Source organism: Callorhinus ursinus, unplaced genomic scaffold (assembly GCF_003265705.2).
Source record: "Callorhinus ursinus isolate GAN/ISIS: 27379988/994484 unplaced genomic scaffold, GSC_fseal_2.0 scaffold20, whole genome shotgun sequence".
NCBI lineage: Eukaryota > Metazoa > Chordata > Mammalia > Carnivora > Otariidae > Callorhinus > Callorhinus ursinus.
The window spans coordinates 26,232,174-26,256,883 of record NW_027397082.1 but is presented as its reverse complement, the minus strand read 5'-3'; the positions used below and the strand labels follow the sequence as shown (position 1 = coordinate 26,256,883).

At 39.7% G+C, this 24,710-nt stretch overlaps 1 protein-coding gene and 1 pseudogene across 14 annotated transcripts in view; both read right to left on the bottom strand.

The window, feature by feature from the left end:
• The window catches only part of CPEB3 (cytoplasmic polyadenylation element binding protein 3), a 187,099-nt gene that overhangs the window by 139,323 nt on the left and 23,066 nt on the right, over positions 1 to 24,710 (bottom strand). For 11 of the 14 annotated variants that reach the window (XM_073904444.1, XM_073904451.1, XM_073904445.1 and 8 more), the window contains one exon: positions 12,039 to 13,045. In XM_073904444.1, coding sequence (XP_073760545.1) covers positions 12,039 to 13,034 — 996 coding nt within the window. In that variant the 5' untranslated portion in view covers positions 13,035 to 13,045. Of the gene's footprint in view, positions 1 to 12,038; positions 13,046 to 13,264; positions 13,379 to 15,786; positions 15,875 to 24,710 lie in introns of those variants that run through there. The other 3 variants (XM_073904440.1, XM_073904442.1, XM_073904443.1) reach the window with 2 other exon arrangements.
• On the bottom strand, positions 21,284 to 21,966 carry LOC112830739 (coiled-coil-helix-coiled-coil-helix domain-containing protein 2 pseudogene; annotated as a pseudogene).

Genomic DNA, 24,710 nt, shown 5'->3' with positions numbered 1-24,710 from the left:
AATGTTGAGAAATGGCAAAAGTTTGGTCAATTGTTTTTACCAGGACTTGTTATCACACATCTTAACCTGTATTCTGAAATGTTCTGTTGTTAAAATGCTCTTTACCAATAGAAATCAGAAATAGATGATGGATAGGTTTCCACAGTAGTTTATAAGTAGTTAATTGGTTACAAAGCTAAACAAAAAAAACCTCAATCAGCAGACAACATTGTTTCCATGTGAAACCTCAAGGTCTAATGCACTTTTCTTCAGTGAGTTACAGGTCTATCAGAGATCTAGGCCAATTGCCCCTACAGCACAAACCCCCAACTTCTACCCCCTCCCCAAGTTCTACTCTCTACTCTCTTCACTAAGTTCCAGTTATAGGAGTGGGCCTTCTAAGGTCATAGCAACGACAAAGAAGTGAATGGGAGAGTGCAAATGTTGCTCTGAGATCATTTGTATATTAGCAATTTCTTAAAGTCAATATTTCTAAGTTGTACTTCCTATACCAAAACTGAAACAACATCCCTCTCGAGTCAAAACTTGCTGGCCCATTTATTTATTAAAATACAGAAGCATCTACTATAGTTGAAACTTTGCTTAACTGACTTTCCAGGTTAACCCATGAGTTACATTTTCCCTATACAAAACGCCCATAGTATACTCAACACCTGTTATGGGAATTAACCCATAAACTTCTGTCCTATCATCTGTCCTATCAGATAAGCTGCAAGCTTACCTAGAGGTGGTGGGTTTGTCCCCAGCCTTTTTAATGCTTGTGATACTGTAATTATGTGATTTGATTTTATTTAATATACATAAACCAATGAAATAAATGCCAAAAATTATTTGTATGATTAAAAGTATTTCTGAATGTGCTAGAGAAAGCTAGATTAAAAAGGAGTTGGGAAGGACCTTTTTATTTAGAAAGTTTTCAAATTAAAGTTAGGCAGAATTTGTGAAACTATGAAGAGGGAGAAAAATTTTATGAGACATCTAAGTTTTTCAAATTTTTAAAAGGTTTATTGGGTGCCATGTAGCAGTGCTCTTACTCTAAATCTAGGATTCTTAACCATTTTTGAGTTATGGGCCCCTTCGGAAATTTAATGAATGGTGTAGCCCACCTTTCTCCCTAGAAATACAAATGAATAAACAACATACAATTCTGGTGGTTCCTACACCCTGGCCCAATTTCTTTTCCCCTCCACCCTCCAGCCCTCCCCAAAGCACATCTCCTTGTGGCTCTATGGATCCTAAGCTTCTAAACTTTTTATCATGTATACATCCGTTAAAAAACTAAGCACCATATTAGTCTAGCCAACTAAATTCCATAAGGTCTAATCTCAACTTTGTTAAGACCTTAATGATGTTTCAAACTGGCTAATAATATCTACTACCTCTCAAGTGAGTTTATTCAACTTAAAAATAACAGATTCCTGGTTTCATTTCTCTTATTGCCTGTGATCCTCCCATATGATTGATTGGCTAGGAATTCCTTGTAGTTCTTTGCGATGCCAGGCTGTAACTTATAAACAAGATGACTAATCAGCTAGCATACACTCTAATTTTCAGGGTACAATAAAAAAAATCAGGCTAGAATCAGAAAAAGCTCTTGACTTAGAATGGTAGTTATTTCTTCTCTCAGATTTAGTGTTCTAATAAGTAGTCCACGAAGTAATCTATCTTAATAAGGTTTTCCTTCCCACACACTGAGAGTCACACAAAAGCATGGGTGGATAAGAGATGTCAAATCACTTGTTCAAATATTCCCAACACACAGCTTTGCCTTCTGAAGTTCCTCCACTCTAAACCCACTTGGCTTATGAGTCACGAAAATTCTAATCTGCCACTATTGAGCATTTTCACCTCTAGATCATTTTCCCCAGCTGCCTAAACCAAAACCTGGGAGTCATTCTAAACTCCTCCTTCTCCTCTCTTCCGCACATCCAAGCAATCACCAGTCCTTCCCGTCAGCCTCCTAATTTACTTCTCAAGTCTGTCTTGTCCTCTCAATAGCTTTAGGTCCTTACATGTTAACTGGCTTCCCTGCCTGTGTTTGGTCCCTGACAATCTATATCCCAGAATAATCTTTCTGAAACAAAGATGGGATCACTTCACTCACCAATTTAAAAGCCTTAAAATGGCTATCTTTCTCAGCTTAAAAATCCTTCACTGTCCCCACTGGACAAAGCTGAAGGCAAAGAATGCCAGACTGTCCTTGTGATCGGGTCCCTTCTGCTTCTTCAGCCTCATTTCTCACTTGCCTCACCCCTATCCTGAATCATCTGCTCTCTGAGCACATCTTGTTTTTCTTACCTGAATACCTGCTGTTCTCTCTGCTTAAAGCAAATCTTTTTGCTGCAACTGTCCGCTGGTCTGCCTATGGAACCCTTCCTGTTCAGCTCTAAATAAAGCTTTAAAATGCCCAAAGATCTTTGTGACAGTATTATGTTTAATAGTTAAAAACTGGAGGCACCTGGGTAGCACAGTTCCGTTAAGCATCCGGCTCTTGATTTCAGCTCAGGTGGTGATCTCAGGGTCGTGGGATTGAGCCCCAAGTCCAGCTCAGTGCTAAGCCTGCTTGAGATTCTTTCTCACTTTACCTCTGGCCCTCCCGCTTGTGTGCGCACATGTTCTCTCTCTCGCCCCCTCAAATCAATCTTAAAAAAAAAATAGTTAAAAACTGAAAACAGGGGCGCTTGGGTGGTTCAGTCGGTTGGGTGTCTGCCTTCAGCTTGGGTCATGATCCCAGGGGGCTCCTGGGACACCACCCCCCCGGCATCGGGCTCCCTGCTCGACAGAGAGTCTGCTTCTCTCTTTCTCTCTCTCTGCCTCTCCCCCTGCTCGATCTCCTCTCTCTCTCAAATAAATAAAATCTTAAAAAAAAAAACTGAAAACAACTTAAATCCTCCAAATATAGAAATGATTTGTTAAATTACAATGGATTCCCGTGATGGAATATTATGCAGTAATAAAAAATGTTTATAAATTAATGATATGAAAAGCTAAAAAATATGGCTATAAAATTGTTTACACCAAATCATCTCAACCATATATATAAAGTACATTATACGTTCACATAAAAAAGAGATAACTGGCAGAAATGCACCAAAACAACAGTACTTATCTCTGGCTAATAGGATTATGAGCAATTTTTTTTTCCCTCCAGTTTTAAATGGTAAACATGTATTACTTCCATAATCAGAAAAACTGAAAATATTTTAAACTGTGAAGACTTTCCTGGAGACTTCTCAACCCACAAACACACATACATACACAAGAATTTAATCATTCCCTCCTCTGATTCAAGTACATACTCTCTTTGTTGTGTACATTAGACACTATTATAAACCTTATCATCCTATGTTTTAATTCATGTTCATCAGGGAGATGTCTGACAGGATTTGGTTCAGCTTTAACCCCTACTGCCTGATCTCTCATAGAGGCCAGTTAAATTTCTAGAAAATGAAATTACTTTTACATTGCTAGCTACACGCAAATGACCAATAAATGCCTAATCAGTCATTTTTAAATGTAAATCATTAACACATTCAACAAATTATTTACCATATGCCTAAAATATCCCAGGCTGTCACAATCCCTGCAGACACTGCAGTGAAAAAGGTCCTTGCCCTTGTGGAGGCTACACTCTAGTGTGGAGAAACAAAACAAAATAAAGCAGCTCATTTCATACAGTGACAAGTGTTACGAAGACAATGTGGGATGAGGGGAATCAGGGAAGATCTGGGGAAAGAGCGCGACATCCAAGGCATACTCAAAGATGGTGGGTGACAAGAGGCAAGCAGGGATAGTAAAACGGAAGAACTGGCTGTGAAGTCAAAAGACCTAAGTTTCCATTCCTGCTCTGTCGCCCACTAGTCAGGTAATCTTCTCTGAGTCTCGATATTTCTAAATTAGGGATGACAATCCCTAATTTACAAGAACATATCAGGATTAAATAAGATAATTTACATGAAAAGGGTGAGGCAGTACTTGGCATTCAGGGCTCGCTGTGTTTTTTTTAGGTGTATCTATTTGGAGAAGGACATCAAAAATAATACAACACCCAAAAGCTGGAGTACATGGATTATGATTGTGAATGAAACTGTCAAAAGAAACTCAGCAATGTAAATCTCATCCCTTTGATCAGAGAATTCCATAAAAGATTTGTAGTTAACAAAAATACTGCCTATGCTATCCTTCTTAACTATTTATCTGAACTCAGAATTCTACTATTGATTACAATTGCTTTAAACAACAATGTGGCAGAGTTGAATAGTCTACCCACAAAAGCAAATGCAGGGGCGCCTAGGTGGCTCAGATGGTTAAGCGTCTGCCTTCAGCTCAGGTCATGATCCCAGGGTCCTGGGATCGAGCCCCGCATCAGGCTCCCTGCTTGGTGGGGAGCCTGCTTCTCCCTCACCCTCTACTGTTCCTCCAGCTTGTGCTCTCTCGCTCTGTCAAATAAATAAATTAAAAAAAAAAGCAAATGCAAACACATAAAAACAGATTCATATCCAAAAATTGTCTCTCAGCCTTTCCCCACAATCTCATAAACATTACTGATCCTCACTATTTTTAATCCCCTGCAAATCTCAGTTATATTTCTCTGGTCCAAAAGAGGAAAGGAAATTTTCCACAGCAGATTGCAAAAGAGAGATGCTGGGCACATTTACTTCTTGTCCTTTTTAATTGCTGTGTATCTGAAACCTAAGAACCAGGTCTCCTGGACTTGCGGTAGGGGGTTAAATTGTCAGATATGAAAATGTTTCCTCTGAAGTATTTCAATCCCTAATTAGTCCCCAAACCCTACCATATATTTCAGACAGAAAGTCTTTTGCCCTTTACCTCTCTGCTTTCCAATCTCACATTCCTCAAATGAATGACTGACTGAATGGGCCTACTACAAACTACTCTTTGTCAACCTCTTAGACCAAAGACTTCTTAATATTTCTAAGTGCTATTGTCAGAATTATTCAGACCCTCATTCCGGTCAGTTCTAGTATTAAATAATTTGATTTGAGACATCAAGAACAAAACAGATTACCATGACAGGATAAATTAACTCCACAAGAATGAGCTGATTAACAGTCAGTAGGTAAAGAAAAATTTAACTCGTTAGATGCAAGCCAGTGTTCCCATCTACTGGCTGCCAAAATCTTTTATGTCAAAACAAGAACTCTGCTTGCTTTTTGGCATACCAAAACTGCAAACAGAATCACAGCCCAGAAACTATCGAATGTCCATTAAGTCTGGCAACACAGATCATATTTTCTATTTTTACAAATTGAAGATGTCTTTTATGACATTACATACATCCACGTTTCCACATTCTATGGACAGCTTATAGGGAAATGGTACTATGGCAAATCTGTCTCAAAAATATTAAATATGCTATATTGTAGAAAAAAACTATAGCACCTTGTGTTTAAATGTTTATTTAGTCATTTAACGGGCAGCTACTAAGTGTCAGGTGCTTGTGAACTTCCAGACACAGGTTCATTCGGCAGCACTGACCATTTAATTAATTGCATTGAGTTACTAAAGAGGGAGTTATTTTTTCCCCCTTGTACTTGGTTTTGACTTTGAAATAAGTCTGAATGCTTAAGAAATGAAGATATTTGGCTGTACAACAGTCTTACCCACACAAAATTAATACACAATGTTTCCTTCCCTTCATGTGTATTAATTCTATGATCATCTCAAATGACATAAAGGCTGTTTGGTGCCCATTTCTGTTTCTCTCCTCTGAAGTATGCCAACAAGTGTTCACTCATATCATATATTTATTATTTTTGAGAATTATGTAATAAAGCTTCTGGGGAAAAAAAAGTAGGCTTGATTCCAAGATACTACTTTATGGTATTATTTTCGTTTAGTAGTACCTTTCTATTTCAAGTTAAGTCAAGATGCAAATATTAGAATAGTTTCACATTAAGAAATTTACATGCCCAGCATCTGTAAAGAACATTAAAGGATATGAAATCTAAATGTAATAGAACCAAAACATAACAGAACCCCCATACAAGCCATTTACAAGGAATAAGGACCAGCGGTAGAAAATTCCATGTTAGGCTGGATACTACTGCGAGCACAGCAATCTCTCCAGGAAAGCCCCTTCGAAGTGGTGGCTATATTCCCCAACTCTCAAAATCCAAACTTGTGGCTCTATACTGAATTCTATCTCTGACAACCACACTGGCCCATACAGAGAGCCAGGCATCACGTTCTGGAAAGTGGTGATAAGGAGCTTCAAATTAGAGCCTTTGTAGCTCCAGAACTACCAAAATCAACACTGGTAGCAGTTGGGAAATTAAAAGTTTAAGCATTTCTCCCCTCACCAATCAAATGTTCACAGAGCAAGGAAAACGCTTACACTTGCATTGGTGAGTCAACCATAAGCAGAGGCAGGTAGTTACAAAAAGCAGGTAGTTACTGCCTTTCTAGATCAGGCAGTCATCATAATATACAAAGAGCCTTTCACTACTCTTCCATCCCTGCTGGACACATCTTTCCAGCCCCTCTTCATTTCCAGATGCCATCAACTAGTGTTTAACTCTGGACTACCGATTATCAACAATATTTCTTCTATTAAACTGACTATAATTAGAGGTAGCTAGGCAGGCATCTAAGAGCCATAACAGTATCTAATTTTCTGAACACTTTGTACACATTCTCTCAAAAGCAAACCCAGAAGATGGTTGCTCTCTCTCCATTTTTGCAGAGTGGGAAAAAGAATCATTTGATAAATGACGTGACCCAATCACCAGTGACAGAGCTATGGCTTCGACCAGTGTCTTTCTCATTCCAAGCTTCATCGGCTGTCCACTACTCTATGCTCCTTCCCATCTCTTTCCTCCGTAAAATCCACATGACTTAATCAAACTTTTCATATTGTAGAAAACAAAGCTATAATCTTCTGACATGTGTGAATCAAAACACTACAAAACTCACCTGAGAAATGACAAGTTCCAAATGGACAAGCATTGCGCCTAATGTAGCCCTTGAAAAACAGCAAAATAGACCAACCGATGGCGAAAGCTATTTAAGTAGAAAATTGTGTTTTAGAGAGTATCTAAAACCATTACATTTCTGAGGGTGTACTTTTGTATCAACTCACTGCAAGGTCATGAAAAGTTTAAATCTAACTACTTTTCAATACGCAATTTTGAAGTATACAGTTTATATTATTAGATTAGTTTTTAGTAGCATAGAAAACCTAATATTTTCTAACCAATCAATCTTTTAAATAGAATATAGATAATGTGGCTTTGTTGGCATTCACAGTAACCATGCCATAGGCTCTGAAACAGTTTGTGGGGTTGGGTGGACCTTAAGTGGTTTTGCATTACAGCAGTAGTTAAGAAACCAACTACGGAAGAGTCTCCAGTTTTAAATCTAGGTCATACTATCCTTGGTCAAAAGTAAGCATAACTAGATAATTTATACTACTTCCTAAAAAGATGGTTTACAAAAAAAAGGGGGGGAAGCATAGACTGGTTGAAGATATTACTGTTTCCTCAAAATTTATTATGAATAGGTGTATTTATTTTTTTTAAATAATCTATATTCCTGGGGTGCCTGGGTAGCTCAGTGGTTAAGCATCCGACTCTTGATTTTGGCTCAGATCATGACCTCAGCGTCCTGGGATCCAGCCCCGTGTAGGGCTCTGAGATGAACATAAAGCCTGTTTAAGGATTCTCTCTCTCCCTCTTCCTCTGCCCTTCCCCATCCTCCCTCCCCTATGTTCTCTTTAAAATATATAATAATAATAATGACCTATATTCCCATTAATTCATGTAAAGAATTTGTTCCTCTGGTACAGATAACCCACTAGCAAAATTAACACTAAATTACAATTAACTAGACTTATGCCAGAAAATATAAAATCTGTATAATTACTTTCAATTCGGGGTGAGGGAAGACAAGAGGGATAAAGGCAGAGATGCAGAAAAAAAGCAAAACATAATTTGTTTTCCAAAAATACAATATTAAAAAATACATAAATTAAGTAAATAAATAAATAGGGGGATATACTGACTACTGTTGCAAATAAGTGGTAGTAAATGTATGGGCACTATATTTTTCTTCCTCCATTTCCAACAATACAAATTTTTTTAAAAGCACTATCTCCAGAGTATATCATAAGGTCAAGTACAGATTCAGTCCAGTCTCCTGCTTCTACACTACAATGTTAACTGATGTCCTGGAGTTATTATACTCAAGGTATTATAGTGGAGACTTGGCTCTAGAGGCAGACTGCCTGGCTTCAAATCCCAACTCTGCCAGTTAGCAGCTGTGTGATCTTGAGCAAATAAAGTAAATGTATTAACTCTCAATTTCTCTGTCAGTATAATAAGGGTTATAATAGTCCTGAACCTCAAAGGAGATCCAATGAGGAATTATAACTAAAGTACTTAGCACAGGGCCTGGCCCATAAGTAAACTGTGGGTCATCAAATTGTTACAGTAACCAGAGGATACCTTCAGACAGAAAAAAAAGACCAAATAACATTATATAGAAGTTTACAGTTATTCAGACGGCACTGTATGAAAAATCAGTGATCCATACTATAAAATCATACAGAACCTCCAGGCACCATTACAATAACAATAATTGTAGCCCAACATTTAAGTGGTACTTTACTATGGATCAAGCACTGTGCTAACATGAGGTTTCTCACTTGGACTCATATGAAGCAAGGAATTATTATTATTCCCATTTTACAGATGAGGGTCAATATGTATACATAATTTGCTCAAGATTACAAAGCAAGTAACTGGCAGAGTTGAAATTTGAACCTAGACAAAGCCTGCTTCGGACAGAAACTACCCACCCAAACTTGGGCAAGGAATTTCACGTATTGGGATTTCAATTTCCTCCTTTAGAAAATGAACAGAGTTGTGGAACAGGTATTCTTAAAAGTCCCTTCTAAACTCCTCTGGATAAAAATGCTATTTAAAGCCAAATTTACTACATATAGAAAACACCTCTGCTTTGGTTCTTTTACATACGTAGGTTTCTCTGTCTTATATAAATATAGAATGATGCATATTTATAATTCCCCTAGTGGAGTGTCTCACTGTTCCTGAGCACGTTAGTGGGAGGTACATCACCAAAAGGCATCAGCCAGACAGAGAACCTCACTAGATAGTTCCATAACTAAGTCCCTTTGAATGGAGCCCAAAGAGAATCTGACTTAAAATGAATTCTACCTGACATCACTAGTGCTATAGGGAAGTTAAGTACACACATCAACAAAATTAGCCAAACCCCTAGGACTGGAACTATGTCACTCTACCTCTTAGGACCTCGGTTTCCTTATTTACAGATATGAAGTGGTGTTTAGATACAAGTAAACCTGAAAGCAGCAGCCACTCCAACTCAGAGAAACCAATCAACTTTGTTAGAATTGAGGGAAGGGGGTAAAGAAATGTATGGTTTGGAAAACCACATTCAAATACAGTTATTGCTTTTACAATATAAACCACAGAAGTAAAGCTCCAAAAAAATCTTTTGTGTTGGGTGGCAAAAGAGAGTGAAACAACACTGAGGGGATATGGATTTTACAAATACATATTAAGATATATTAGAGTAGATCACTGTTGCAAGCCCCTTTTAGCTCAGAATCTGTAAAAGTCTCTAGGACTACTTATCTCCTCCCTTTCATAGAAAAATGATTTAAATAAATGCACAAACATGTAAAATTCTAAACACAAGACTCAAGGTGTTTTTTTTTGTTTTTTAAACATGTGATATACTTAACACAAAAGTCTTATAATATTCTAACCCTAAACTAAAACACAACCAGGTTACTTCTAATCTGGTTTTAATATTGCTTCAAAACCCTGAAGCTCCATTTTAAGTAAGACAAAGATGTGAGACATAAAGTCCATGTAATTTTTCCTGAGGCCAAATATATAAAACTTATTTTTTAATAAAATCTCTCCTTGCACAAGTCTTTTGGCCATCTTTGCCTACTCAATAGTACCACCAGGGATGAAAAGACAAGAAACCAAACTCAAACCAGTCTGTCTGGCTCTCATTAGCATAGCTGGTAAATGGTTTGCTGAGAAACAACTGGCAATCCATGCACTACTTGTCAATATCAGTTTGGGGGAAATTTTATGGATTTAATCTCTCCCCAGCCCTCACTTCCAGAGACAATTAATCAAAAGCTAGTTGTATTCAGATTCAGTGCCTAGAAAAAGGTAACTGATGTCTATACCATCAGCTCTCACCTCTAAAATTCCCACTCAGAGTTTAGGTTATCTTCTAAGATGGACTTGGATAGGGAGCATCAAAATGAAAAGAGGAACTGTTGGAAAAAGAAGGGCTCTCCTACCAAATGCAGCCTCCCTGTTCTACCCCCTCAGCACAAAAATAAGCACATAGAGAAATTCCAGAAAGCAGATTCCTCCTTTTCTCTACCAAACTAATCCCATCTTGCAGTGTCTCTTCATTTTATCAAGACAAACTTTAGAATGGAAAGAAATACACCTTAATATTAAAATCTTCCATTCCTAAAGGATCCCTGTGAAAATTTGTTAAGATTCTCTCTCATGAAAAACTCTCATACACACACTTTCCAAGTTTCATGGACCCCCCCCCGCCCCGGAACTGTCAAGGTTAAAAATCCTTCCTGTAGCCTAGAGAATCATGTGCTTCTCAATAACCCTATCTCCTTCTTCATGGATGGGAGCCACCCCAAACATCACGACTGAAATGTAAAGAACAACATGAAGGTTCCAATTGCACCTGATGCTTTAAACTACCTCTGTCAAATTTCAGTTCTGCCATTTTTCAGCAATGCTCAAAAGATTTGTTTCATTTCCCTGACTACCCCAACTGGGTCTTATCCAAAGCTCTCCTCTCTCCTTCCTTTCTTCTCTTTTTTTTTCAACTGAGCCTAGAAGCTTATAGCCAAATCAATTTGTAAGTGAAGGAAAATGTTTGCCTGAGAACAAAAGCCCCCAGTGAACACTCACCCTCACCACCCCTTTCCAACTCAAGATGTTCAGGACACTGCCAACCGATGTGGCCGTGGGCTGGATCAGAAAACAAGAACAGAATAAGGACACTCCATTCAACCTTTTTTGTCTGGGGCACTTCCTAGGTTTTTCACTGGTATTTAACACCAAGACACAAGGCGCATTTTTCATTAAAGTTGCAAGACTTTCACTTTGCCCAGGTTCAAATGGTGTAATTGATCTGCATCGTCTTCTTAAATAACCCATCTGAAGGACACTGCAGCTTTAAATATTTCAGTGCTAGCTAGCAAATAGACTCCATTGCAATATGGCTCTGAAGGTCGCGTCCTATTGTCTCTTTGCTCTAGAAAAAAACAATGTCTAAGTCCTTCTTCTAGGTAACATAGGAAGGGTTACCCCTAGAATTTCCACTCTTCCAACTCATTCCCTGAAGGAGTTCGGGAGTTTATTGGAATCTCACACTCATAATTTTCCCGGCAGGGGCAATATGCTGATTGCTATTAATGATGCCAGCACCTCAGCGAGACATAAACACATGTGTTCACATTAGTTTAATTGAGCATATGCAACTGTCTGAAATAGCACCACTCAAGGGCTGTTAACCTCTTTAAGAGTAGGCCCAGGGTAGTTTGGGAGTGGATGGCTTTCAGGAGGCACTCTGAACCCAGGATTGCATAACCTGAAATGTGTAGCTACTTAAAATGACAGGAATCTCAGCCTACTCATCCTGGGACCAGCCCAGCACCTTGCCATACACTTGCACCTTTGTCAAAGGTCAAAATAAAAGGCACACACACGGTGAAGGAAAAATATACCAAAAGAAAAAGGCCCTTTTCTATCTTATCAGGGTGCTTAAATATGATTCCTCAGTCGCAATGTTCCCCCAACCTTGTCCCCGGTAATGGAACAGCCCTGGTGAAATGGAGGCTTTCGAAGCGGACCGGGGGGCTGGACATCGCTGTCTTTTTTAAAGGACAAGCATCAGTGGACGATTAAATGGCAGGGAAGAAGGGGCAAAGGGAGCGGGGTAGAAGGAAGGTGTGTTCAGGTGCACTGGAGCATTACCTGAAATGGCAACAGATTGTTACCATTATCCGTCCGGAAAGCGTTATCCTCCATCCAGGACTTGGAGGTGAGCGGGGCCGCGCGGGGGAACTTGGGCGGCGCGATCACATTGCTGGAGAAGGGCTTTTTGAGCGGCGAGATGGGGTTGAGCGGTGAGGGCACCCCGACGCCCACGCCCACGCCCACGCCGACCGCCCGGCGAGGGTCCCGTCCCGCCGGCAGGCCACCCCATGGGTTGGACGGCGCGCTCCAGGCAGCGTTCACACTCTGGTGCGTGTTCCAGCTGGACGAGGCGGACGAAGCGGCGGCCGCGGCTGCGGCGGCTACTGCAGCCGAGGACGAGGACGGCTTGCTGGTCATGATGGGCTGGTGGCCGTACGCCGCGGCGGCACTCCTCTGTGCGTAGGGCGCCTGGCTGGGGCTGGCGGGCGAGCGGCGCTGCTGCGGGGGCTGCGCCTGCGGGGGCTGCGCGGGCTGCGCGGGCTGCGGCGCCGGCGGCGGCGGCTGCTGGTGGTGCTGGGTCTGCGCCAGGCCGATCTGCGGAGAAAAGGTGCCTCCGAAGACTGGGTTGACGTGGTGCGGGAAGTTCTGGAAGAGCATGGTCCCGTTGACTGGGGTGATCCCCTGGAAGAAGCTGTCCTCCACCGCGTTCGTGGTGCCCGTGGACCAGGTGCTGCCGAAGGACGGCGACAGCGACGCGCCCGGAGCCGCGGGCTCCTGCGGCGGCGGCGGCTGCTGAGGGGGCTGGTGGAAACTCAAGCCCGGCAGGAGCGGCGATTCCATCTGCATCTTGTCGGGGCCGTTGGGGGCCGGCGGGGCCGCGGCTGGGCTGAGGGCCGGCACTGCGCTGCTGTCCTCCGGCTTGGGGGTCTCTGAGGAGAGGGGCGTGGACGGGGCTTCGGCTGCGCTGGGTTCGGGCTGGGGCTGCTGCTGCTGCCGCTGCTGCTGGGGCTGGGGCTGGGTTTTGCTTTTGTCCATCAGTAAATCATCCTGCATGGTTTGCGCAGCTGAAACGGGAAAAAAGAGAGACGCGTTATTGTCAATGTGATCGTTAATGCCCCTCGCTAAAGCGGGCGGGTGTTTTCCTTGCGAAAATCCAGTGCCACCGCTACTAGCCAATTGCAATGCAAATCCATAATCTCCCATTTAGAAGAACAGGTCGGGCTGGGGATGGGGGGGGGGGGGCTCGTGCAAGGTCTCTAAAAATACTGTAAGAGCGTCTTCACCCTTTCTGATGTCTTGGTTCCTTTTCTGTATTAGTGAGAGATGTGCTTATAAGACAGAAAGACAGCAATTTCGCCACGTCTCTTTTCCCTTCACCGGAACTCAGAGCGTTCACCCTGCAATGAGAAACTGATTCTGGTTCCTGTTTTTTCCCAAGCACCACCCTCCCCAGTTATTTGCATACGTCAATAAATACTGCTGCGTCCTTCAGCAAGGTTAAAAAGACACCGCACACGACCCTTTCTTCCCCTTTCCGTGCTCGGCACTTTAAAGAAACAGCAGTCTTATCCCTCTTGATTAGCAAACTGCCTTCTTGCGTTGATAATTGTTTCATTTAGCAGCAGCGAACCACGAGGGAGGAAATCCTTGGCATTTGTTAGGAGGAGGACTCAGCTGCACAATCATTCTCTGGCCTCCCAGTAGCTGCAAGCTACTCCATTTTGTTAGGAGACATTAAAAAAAAAAAAAAAACACCGTTTTTAAAGAGGTAAAAATCTATTGAAACATTTGTAAGCTCTTGCTTCTTGTTACACTCTGAGGATTAGGGTTTTTCTGCTTATTCTCCAATCTTCTTGTCTCCAATTCTGCCATACAAGAAATTTCTTAGCTTCTCAGCGGTTCAGGTCTCAACAGGAGCCTGAAAATTTCTCTGCAGCGTGGAGAAATGTTCTGGTTGGATTTGAGGTCAGAGAGAGCGAAAGACAGAGACAGACTGACTCTGAGATGGGGTGGGGGCGGAGCTTTAAAAAAAAATCCCCCTGAGATTTAAGTAGAAACTCAAGATACTTTTGGGGTTGCCAGATTTTCATTTTTGAATCCTCCTGATGCTGCCTTGGTCACAAGACTTTGGCAAATTTAGAATCCATTCTCTTATCACTGGTATTAACTGTGAAAGATTATGGTTTGAAGACCCTGAATTACCATATGCTAGCAAAAGTGTTAAAAATAGCATAGTACAAAGTCCCAAATTCTCATACACTGTAATTATAGTGCACTGCCATCACTGCTTCATTTAGCCATATAAGGAGCGTATGGTATTTTCCATCTCTCATAGAAGGGCTATATTCACCTCTGCCATACAGCCTGTTTTCTCATTCAAGGATAAAAACAGTAATCATTCAAAATCAGATTTCCATACACATAGTTATCACTGAGTTAGTTTGTCCTTTAGAACAGGTTAATTGTTTTAAATATATGAATATTACAGCGCTGAGACCCTAAAAACAAATATTTTGAGATGTTAGAGGATATGACCAAACATATAATTATTTTTAGATGATGATTCAGTATGATCGCAACAAAGTTATTAATATATTTAATGCAGTTACTTAATTGACTCAGATACTTGGAGAAGCATCTTTCCCAGAACACTTGTGAAAGGACATTCAGAATCACACAGAAGCTCTGCCTTTAGACAACCTCATGATAACTGTCATAAAATAAATGTATTGGAAAATGGAGATGCCATCACTCTTAACTACTAGGCAAAATATGTCAGATCAAGAAATGGGATTAAAGTAGTACTATTTTATTAAAGACTATCTTTAAAATGGTTAATCTTTCATTTTAAAGTTTCATACACAAAATAGTGGGCTCAAGGAAATGCTTCATAGCCACCTCACTCTCTTCTCTTCCCTCCCCTCTAACCCCCTCCCAAAACCCAGCCCAATATACCTCACAAATTGCCAGCTACTACCAATAAAACCTACATAAGATTGATTTTATGTTCCTCAGTTCCCTTGGTCTAAAACAATGGCTTTGATCAGTATTGTAAAATGACACAAAGAGGCAAGCAAAGCTTGGATTCACAACAGCACAAAGTTCTATCGCTGCCAAAGGAAATAGTCATAGAAAGAGACATTTTCATACTTGGTTTAAGCAGTGCTGCAGTAAACCATTATAATCTGGGATCTGAGTTGCTTCAGTGGGCTAGAATTATCTTTACAATAGCCATATCATCATGGCTGAAATATGCATTTGATTATAATTTTAATAACACTTAGCTTTCCCGATGCTTGTATCGATGCTTTTTGTTAATGCCTTCAGTTTAGACTACATGCTCTTGATGGAAAAATTAATGCTATACTATAGCAAAACAGCTAAAAAGTAAGCTGGACTCAATCTTTTATGAAGGCTATAATTAATATATTTACTGAATTTAAAAAATTTTATCAAACCAGGAACACCCATTTCTCTTCTCAACACTCCTTAAAGAGATAAATTTCACTTTCTGCATAAATTCACTCTGTCAAGGTCAAGACCCATCTTTAATAAATAAGACCCTTTTAAACAAAAGGAAAGCAATAGATTAAAATAATATTTACGAAGTTAAAATGCAATGTCTCTCGGTAACTGCTTCTATAGTTTGTTTGGGTGTGTTTCTTTTTTTCTTTTTTCTTTTTTCTTATTTACAGCAAAGTCCGAGAAATAGATACCTCCTTCCCCTCCCCCACCACACACACAATAGATCTTCCTTTACATGCAATCACCCAATCTCAAGTAACAAATTCTTAGTAGCAGTTACCTTTGAGTGTCCAGTTTTTAAGGATCGATAAAATTAAAAAGTGTACAGTATTTATTTTCTTCTTTCAGGTTGATTATGTGACCGCTCTGGCAAAAGCACTTTGACAACTGTAAGAAGAGAGGGCATGCGCACACAGGGAACTGTGGGGGCTGAAGTCCTTCACTAGGTACTCTGTCTGACTTAAGCACGTTCAGCCAAGGAAAGGAGGAAGCCTCGCAAATACTGATTCCAAGGGGAAGAGGTTGTGCCTGGATTACATTATATTTTCCTACCAATCTGAATCACGAATTGTTGAAATGAAAAGGGAGAAAAATAAACTGGTTTGTCAACTTGATTTAGGAATCCAGGTTCAAAGAGAAACTGGATTGAAGGACTCAAAATGAATAAACCCAGCAGAGCTACCTTAAATAGTATTAGAATGGTAATGACTGGGTAGCCAGCAATCGGAACCCTACCGGAGCAAAAAGAGATTGGGTAGGGAGGGATTAAAAAAGGAGGGAGGACTACAAGGAAAAGATAAATACTTAAAATCTGATCATCCTTTAGAGAAACATTTTTAGTACTATAGAATGAAAAATACCACAATATTAAATGTGATATTAACCATGGAGATAAGGTAAAAAATAGGTTTCAGTCACAAATTTCTGACATCTTATCCACCAAGATTTCTTTGTATTTGAGTTTTCAAGGAAGGCATAAATCACTTAAGATTCTACTTGATATGCTCTGAATCAACTCATCTCCGTATTTTACTTGTCAAAATGAAAGTTTACTTTGCATTATTCATACAATGATCAATCAAATAAAATTCAACTCTTTTAAGCTAAAATAATATTTGGTGAAATATTAAAAAATAATTTGACATTTAGTGTTTCATTGCATAGGACAGTGAACTTCTTTCTTTAACATAAAAAGTAAATACGGTTTCTATTTTTCAAAAAAAATTTTTTTTGTTGTGTATTTTTCCTTTGTTAACCTCATGACTCCAAGGCTGGAATCTCACAGCATATTAGCATCAACCGTTATTATCCATAGCTTCTGAGAGCAATAGTTCAACTACCAGTTTGCTCACGTAGGCAGAAGATATTCTTTTTTTTTTTTGTAAGATTTTATTTATTCGACAGACAGCATAAACAGGGGGAGTGGTAGGCAGAGGGAGAGGGAGAAGCAGGCTCCCCACAGAGCAAGGGAAGCCCAATGAGGGACTCGATCCTAGGACCCCGGGATCACTACCCGAGCAGAAGGCAGTCGCCCAACCAACTGAGCCACCCAGGCGCCCGAAGATATTATTGCTTGTGGGATTTGGTTCAATGCCATTCACCCAAGGCGTTCAGAGTAAATGTCGGTTGATGACTATGCTGATTGAACTGGGAACCAAAAAATGTTAAGAATCATTTAAAACCGTCTTAATTCTATTTCCTTTCTTTGCCAATTAGAATTAAAGTATTACCAGAGACTACCAATTTGCAGTGTTAGTGGTCTTTGTTTCTAGTTGTTTCTAAGGAAAAAACCAAAACAATTTAAGAGGAAAAAAAACTATTGTGAATCAACCTATGAAACGCTCTTTTTAAAAGAACTAAATGGCCTTCTTATTCCTACTGTGAACTTATTTTATATTCTCCATTTTTTCTCTTCCTCTGCTCTCCTAAAGAAAGCTTCACTTCTGCCAATGTGCTGTACTTACCATTTGCATTCCAGAGTCTGTCAGGATCACTCAAGGTTAATCTTATTTCTGAAGATTTCCCTAACCTACCAAACTTCCATATTTTCAAATACATCAATTAGGTTAAAAAAAAAGTTCCCTCTTAAAAAAAAAAGTTCCCTCATAAAATCCTTACAAAGACTTGTTTTTAAAAAATAGATTTTTAAAAGTATTTATAATTAGGGTGCCTGGGTGCCTCAGTTGATTAAACATCTGCCTTCGGCTCAGATCATGATCCCGGGGTCCTGGGATCAAGTCCCGTGTTGGGCTCCCTGCTTGGCGGGGAGTCTGCTTCTCCCTCGCCCTCTGCTGCTGCTCCCCCTGCTCCTGCTCTCTCTCCCTCAAATAAATAAATATTTAAAAATAAATAAATAAAATTATTTATAATTAATATGTCAAGATTTTATTGGTAGAAATTCTTAAGTTATTCAGGTGTGCTTGAAAGCAGTTTACTTGGGCATTTATTTATCCACCTGACCCCAAGTGCAGGTCCAATAATAATTCATACAATAAAGAAAAATAAACTTTGGCCCCGACCCATGATAAATGGCAATCAGTAATCAGCACTGCCCATACTTAATGTAATTTTATTGTATTTGAAAATGAAGTAATTTCTGCTCTTCCTTTCCTAAAATGAGCATTCAAATCTAAAAAGAAAACGACTCAGGGCACCTGGGTGGCTCAGTCAGTTAAGTGCGTTCCTTCGGCTCAGGTCATGTTCCCAGGGCTCTGGGATCAAGCCCAGAGTTGGGCTCCCGGCTCAATGGGGAGTCTGCTTCTCCTTCTGTTCCTCCCCCACTTCGTGCTCTCTATCTCTCAAATAAAATCTTTTAAAAAAGTAAAAAAGAACAAGAAAATGACTCAAACATAAATACCAACGTGTAAATAAATGTCAAGCAAAAAATAAATTACAGGATGACCCCCAACAAGGATAAAGACCTCTACTGAAATCCTGTCTTTTATTTAACCAGAAAGGAAGAACTTTCTAAAATTTTGTCTTCAGGTCACAGAGCTTAACCATATATCCCTTCGAATAGTCATGGAAAGCTGTAAAAAAAGAGACTGCAGAGTTAACTCATTGGGATATACATGGGTCAAATACATCTTTCTAGGCTTTCTTCCATTCCTTCCCTAATTATATCTCTAGCACAATGTTTATGACTCCTGGGTAATTGGTAGTTGCTCCATTGATGTTTGCTGAATGAATGAATGAATAAATGAATGGACGGATGGATAGATGAAATATAGTTTTTGATTATCTGAAACAGCCAAGGTTTGAATAAGTATAAAATTATTCTCCATTTAGAAGAGCAATTACTTTTTCATCAGCTGCATGAATGGATATGAAAGGGAGTGGTATAAAACAGAAAGCCGTTTTTGGTGGGGAGCACTATATGTAGATCATTTGATTATCATCATGAAATAACAGACACTCAGCACTAATTGAACAGGGAACTTTGTTCTCATCTAAGACTTTACAGTCTAATAAAGACACCCCCACCCCCGAAACTGCTTTTTTTTTTTTTTTTTTTTTTTTTTTTTTTTTTTTTTTTTTTTCCGAAACTGCTTAAGTTCACAATAGCACCTAGAGCTAAATCCAGTGGATGTTTAGTCAGTCTTTATCTTGCTTGATCTTGCAGCAACACTGACATAGCTGACCACACCTTTAGATAGACTTTTCCCTTTGCTTCCTTTGTGCTGTCCTTTCTTGTTTTGTTTTTGTTTTTTTCACATTTGGGGTTATGTGCCCTCTGGCATGCTGGTGCTCTCTCTCCTTAGCTTTCAGTCTTCTTTGCTAACTGACTTTAAATATTGAATTCCTCAGGACTCTATCGTAGGCTCTTTTCTCACCTCACTCTATGTGAGTGGCTTTCCCAACTAAGGAGAGGACCAGGCCTATCATACTGATATTCCCAACATCTATCACTGTGCCTAGCACATAAGAAGTAGGTATTCAGTAAATACTTGTTGGATTAAAGTTACCTTTATATGCAAAGGGCCAAGAATGCCTAGGCAATCTAGATGGTAAAAAATAATAAACCTAGAGGACTCACACTACTAGATATGAAGACCTATTATAAAGCTATAGTAATTAGGCTGTGATTATTGGCACAAGGATAAGCAAATAGACACAGGGAAAAAATAAAAAGTCCATAAACAGATCCAAATATGCATGGTCACCAGATTTATGAAAATAGTAACACTATAATAGTGAAAGGATTTTTTTTTCCATAAAGGATACTGAAGTCAACTGAATATCCACATGACAAAAAAGAGATTTTCACCCTTGCCATACAATACACAAAAATCAATTCCAGATGGATTGTAGGTCTAAATGTAAAAGGTAAACAATAAAGCCTTTAAAAGAACATAGGAGAATATTTTCATGACACTGACATAGGCAACAAATTTTTAACAGGTCACAAAACCATTAACCATAAAGAAAAAATTTAATAAACTAAACAAATTAAGAACATCTGTTTACCAAAGGACAGAATTAAGAGTGAAAACTCATAGAATGAGAGAAATATATCAGTACGTACATTTTTCAACAAAAGACTTGTAATCAGAATATATAAAGGATCCTCATAAATTAATAGTAAACATCCCAAAGAAAAAGACAAGTGACTTCAACCAAAGATATTCAAAGCTCAAAAACATATGGGGAAAAAAAGCCTATGATGACCTCACTAATCATCAAAGAAATACAAAATAAAACCAAAAATGCTAAATTGGAAAAGGCAGATAATACCATATATTAGCAAAGATGTGGGAGCAACTCATTCTCAAACACTGCTGGTGGAAGAATAATATAACTATACAACCACATTACAAAACTATTTAGCAGGATCTATTAAAGCAAACATTCAGGGTCGCTTGGGTGGTGCAGTCAGTTGAGCATCCGATTCAGTCTGGGCTCAGGTCTGTCTCAGGTTGTGATCTTGGGGTGGTGGGATCAAGCCCCATAGCGTGCTCTTGCTTATACTTTCTCCCTCTCTCTCTGCCCCTCCCTGTTCCTGCATGTGCAGACACACACGTACGTGCACTTGCGCTCTCTCTCTCTCAAATAAATAAATTTTTATTTATTTATTATATAAAAAATTTATTATATAAAAAATTTACTATATAAAAAACCAACATTCATACACCTTATGACCCAGCAATTCTGCCTCTAGATATGTACGTATCCAAAATGCAAACATGTTCACCAAAAGACATATTCAAAGCAGCATTAATCAGAAATAGCCTACACCTGGAAACAATCCAAATATCCATCCACAATCAAATGGATAAGTAAATTTGTGGTAGATTCATATAATGGAATATCATTAAGGCAAAGATAATGAAGAGATTCTTACTCTATAGAACAACATAGATGAACTGCATGAATACAATGCTGAGTGAAGCCTAACAGAGCAAAGGACATATTATATGATTCGATTTATATAAAGTTCTAATAAAACTAATTTACGGGTTAGAATTCACCATAGTGGTTAGCTCTGCAGAGAAATAACGATTGGCAGGGGACTTATAAAAGGGGACTGCAGGGATGCTGGTGATATACTTTATTTCTTAAACTAGATGATATTATACAGGTGTATTTACTTTGAAATTTCAGAAAACTGGACACTTATAATTTATGCACTTTTCTGCATTTTTGTTATATTTCCATTAAATTCTTTTTTTGGGAGAAAATCACTTTATTCTAATTCACAAATGAGAACATCACAAAAGGTGATTTAAGGAGGCACACAAATATCTGCCCAATCCCAAATTCAAACCATCTCAATGAACTTCTATACAGTAAGAACAACCTTTTTTATTCCAATTCTGAAGAAAGCTGTATTTAATGATGAAGGAGAAGCTTAACTGGTGGTTTTACACTTTATATATTCACCATTCACCATCAATTATATTTTTATGCTAAATTAACTTGGTTATGAGAGATGATTTTCCTTATCTTCAATTTGAACTTCTTGATTAGGCTAATCCATTTGCAAATCTGCACTGTTTCAGCACCTCGCTGAAACCTTCACAAAGCTTCAGGTCACCCTGGTTCTGGGCACACTCCAGAAACTGTTTCATCTCATAGTGGCATGGGCCAAACTGCTGCTGCTCCTGGTATGCTGGCTGGGTTTCCTGAGGCTCCTGGTAAGTGATGTCAGGCCTTGAAGGCTCAGCATTGCCTCCTCCACTGAAGCCCCCAGTGATGGCATGACCTATCGTGTGCCCGACAGCAGAGCCCACAGCCACGTCAGCTGCAGTGGTTGCCATCTGGGCCATGAGCCCTGGCTGCCGGGGCACAGCAGCAGGTGAGCCAACAGCAGCTGGTGGAGCCGCTGCCGGAGGCTGAGTTGCTGGTGCTGGTCTAGGTGCCACTCTCATCTGAGGTGCCCGGCTGGCCGGAGGGGCCATGCGGGAGGTGCGGCTCCGACTTCCACGCGGCATGGTGACTTGCAGAGCAGCTCAGGGTCTAGAAATCCTCCATTAAATTTCTAAAACTTACATATATATTTGTAAAGACTGACTATCTTCTGTAAGATAAAGAGAAAAAATAGCACAATCTGGCCAAGTTAAAAGAGGAGCCCTAAGTCTAGGTCATGAAGCTAGAGAAATAAATGGGGGGCTCCCTACATGCCAAGCCTGTGTTATGGGCACTACATGCAAAGATGAAAAAAGCCAAAGTCTCTTGACTTGAAATACCTTGCAACCTAAGGAGGTAAAAATAATTGTGGTCAACTATGGTAAATTAGATATCCCCTAGGTAACCTAGGAAGCTTTTAAGATTGTTAAAGCCTAAGGCAATTTACAAATAGGAAATCCACATCCTCTGAGCGAGGATCTATTAAACAATTCTAAATCAGACTAAGTTTAAGAACACAACAAGAGAAAAAGGAGCAAAAAGGGAACCAGGTGAGTCAAATGTGGTTTGGTGGGCAATCTGGAGAGCACCTGGAGTTCTTCGTGTTTCTTGCCTCTCCATTAGCTTTGAGAGCATTCAGTCATTCAACAATTTTATGAAAGGCCTCCTAGCCACAAAGCAGCAATTCTAAAACTTCGCCTGCTTTTTTTTATTGACCTTCTCTCTAACCTGTAAGAGAAAACTGAGGCTATTAGACAGTAATGCCCTCAATTTCTCAGCTGCCTATCAGCAGGTTCCCCCCCACTTACAAACTTATCCGTAATCCCCATACTTCCTTCCCTTCTATCTCAGAGGAAGCTGAGTTCCCCTACAGGGTCCATAATTAATCACTCCATCTATAGTCTAGAGCTCATTCCTTCTAGTTTCCTTGAGACCTAGTTCATTAGTTAATTATTCCCAGCCTTCTCCTTCCCATTCCAGACAGGCAGTTTGAAAGAAACCTCTAGGTCCTAGCTCTATTTTCATTTCCAGTTGACTCCCAAACTTAACTGCATGTGGTTTCTGCCCGTACGTACCATCCTGCTAAAAGTGCTCTTGCTTCTGATCTTACTAAAGTCAACAATGACCAACTAACACTTCTCGATTCTTATTTTATTTTATTTGCCATTCATCCTTCATAGAACACATGGTAAGCAGAATTCTAAGATGGCCCTCCAAGATTCCAAGCTAGAAAGACAACAGGAACCTTAGTCCTGTAACTGCAATTCTGCCAACAAGACTAAGCTTGAAAGCAGATTTGACGATTTGAACAGAGAACCCAGTCATGCTGCGTCAGACTTCTGATCCCTAAAACTGTTAAGTCATAAATGAGTGTTGTTTTAAGCCATTAAGCTTGGGGTAATTTGTTAAACAGCAGTAGCCAACTAACACAACACTATTCTATTTTCTTTGAAGGCACTGCTTTCCTGGTTCTTCTAAAGTTTCTTTGGTCTCTGGGCTACTAAACAGAGCTTCCCCCAGGGTTCTCCTAATTCTACACTCTCCCTGAACAATGTTATATTCATGAACTGGGAAACTGAGTTCACTGCCATCTAGGTTTCCAGAGCAAATCTTTTTGCTAAGCTCCAAACCACTGTTTAACTAACAACTTCTCTGAAGATCCTACAGCACTTCTCCCTCATGTGCTTCTGCCTTTATTTCTAGTCTACTTATCTTTATCCTACTTAATGGGACTACCATCCATCTAGTCACTCAAGTTAGGAACCTGGACATGGTTTTGTCTTTTCCCTTCTCTATCACTTAGGAACAAGTCCAATTGGGCACTAAAACTTAATCCAGCCTCCTAAATTTCGGCCTGACATCCCCTCCTCTTCATTTGCAGCCAGTTTTAGAGTTCACCTGGACTATGGCGGTAATATCCTAATGTCTCTCATCTAGTACCCTTTCAAATGTGGCCTCCACACTAAAGCCCAAGTATTCATTCAAATACAGTTTTACTATGGTATGCCCCTTCCTAAAACTTTTAAATAATTTTTTCCCTGCCAACAGGATAAAATACAAACTTAACTCTTCTACTCTTTTTCCCAGCCATACCTAACTACAAGAGTCCCTGGATGGACTATGCTCTTCTACTATAATGCCTCTGCACATATTACTTCTGCCTGAAATACCTTTCCACCTCTTGATAACCTACTCTACTCACCCAATAGAACCTAGTTCAAATGTCACTTCTTTGAAGCTTTCCCTGGTCACGTAAGCAGAATTGTCCATTCCCTCCTTTACATCCCCCTGTAATACAAACACACCTCTATTACAATATTCTTCATACTTTATTTTTTTAAGATTTTATTTATTTATTTGTCACAGAGAGAGAGAGCACACGCACAGGCAGAGGGAGAAGCAGGCTCCCCACTGAACAAGGAGCCCGATGTGGGACTTGATCCATGAGACTCGATCCCAGGACCCCAGCATCATGTCCTGAGCTGAAGGCAGACGCCTAACTGATTGAGCCACCCAGGTGCCCCTATATTCTTCATTCTTTGGTGTAATTATCTGTTTATACACCTATCTTTCCTAGAAAAGCTCCAGGATCAGGACTGTATTCATCTTTGTAACCCAGGCACTGGGCATAAAACTTAAGAGATAAAGGTTTGCTGGATAAAAGTTTGTTGACCAAATCAAAGAACAAGGTTTTTACCTCAAATTATAGAGACTGAGAGCACTTCTTTAATGTTAGGTGAAGAGAAATTCTCTTGCCGTTAAAAGTATTTCAAAGACATTATGTTTAATAACACTATATTTAATGTTTAATGAAGATATTCCATATCTTGGTGGAATTAATCTACTCTTTCTCCTATC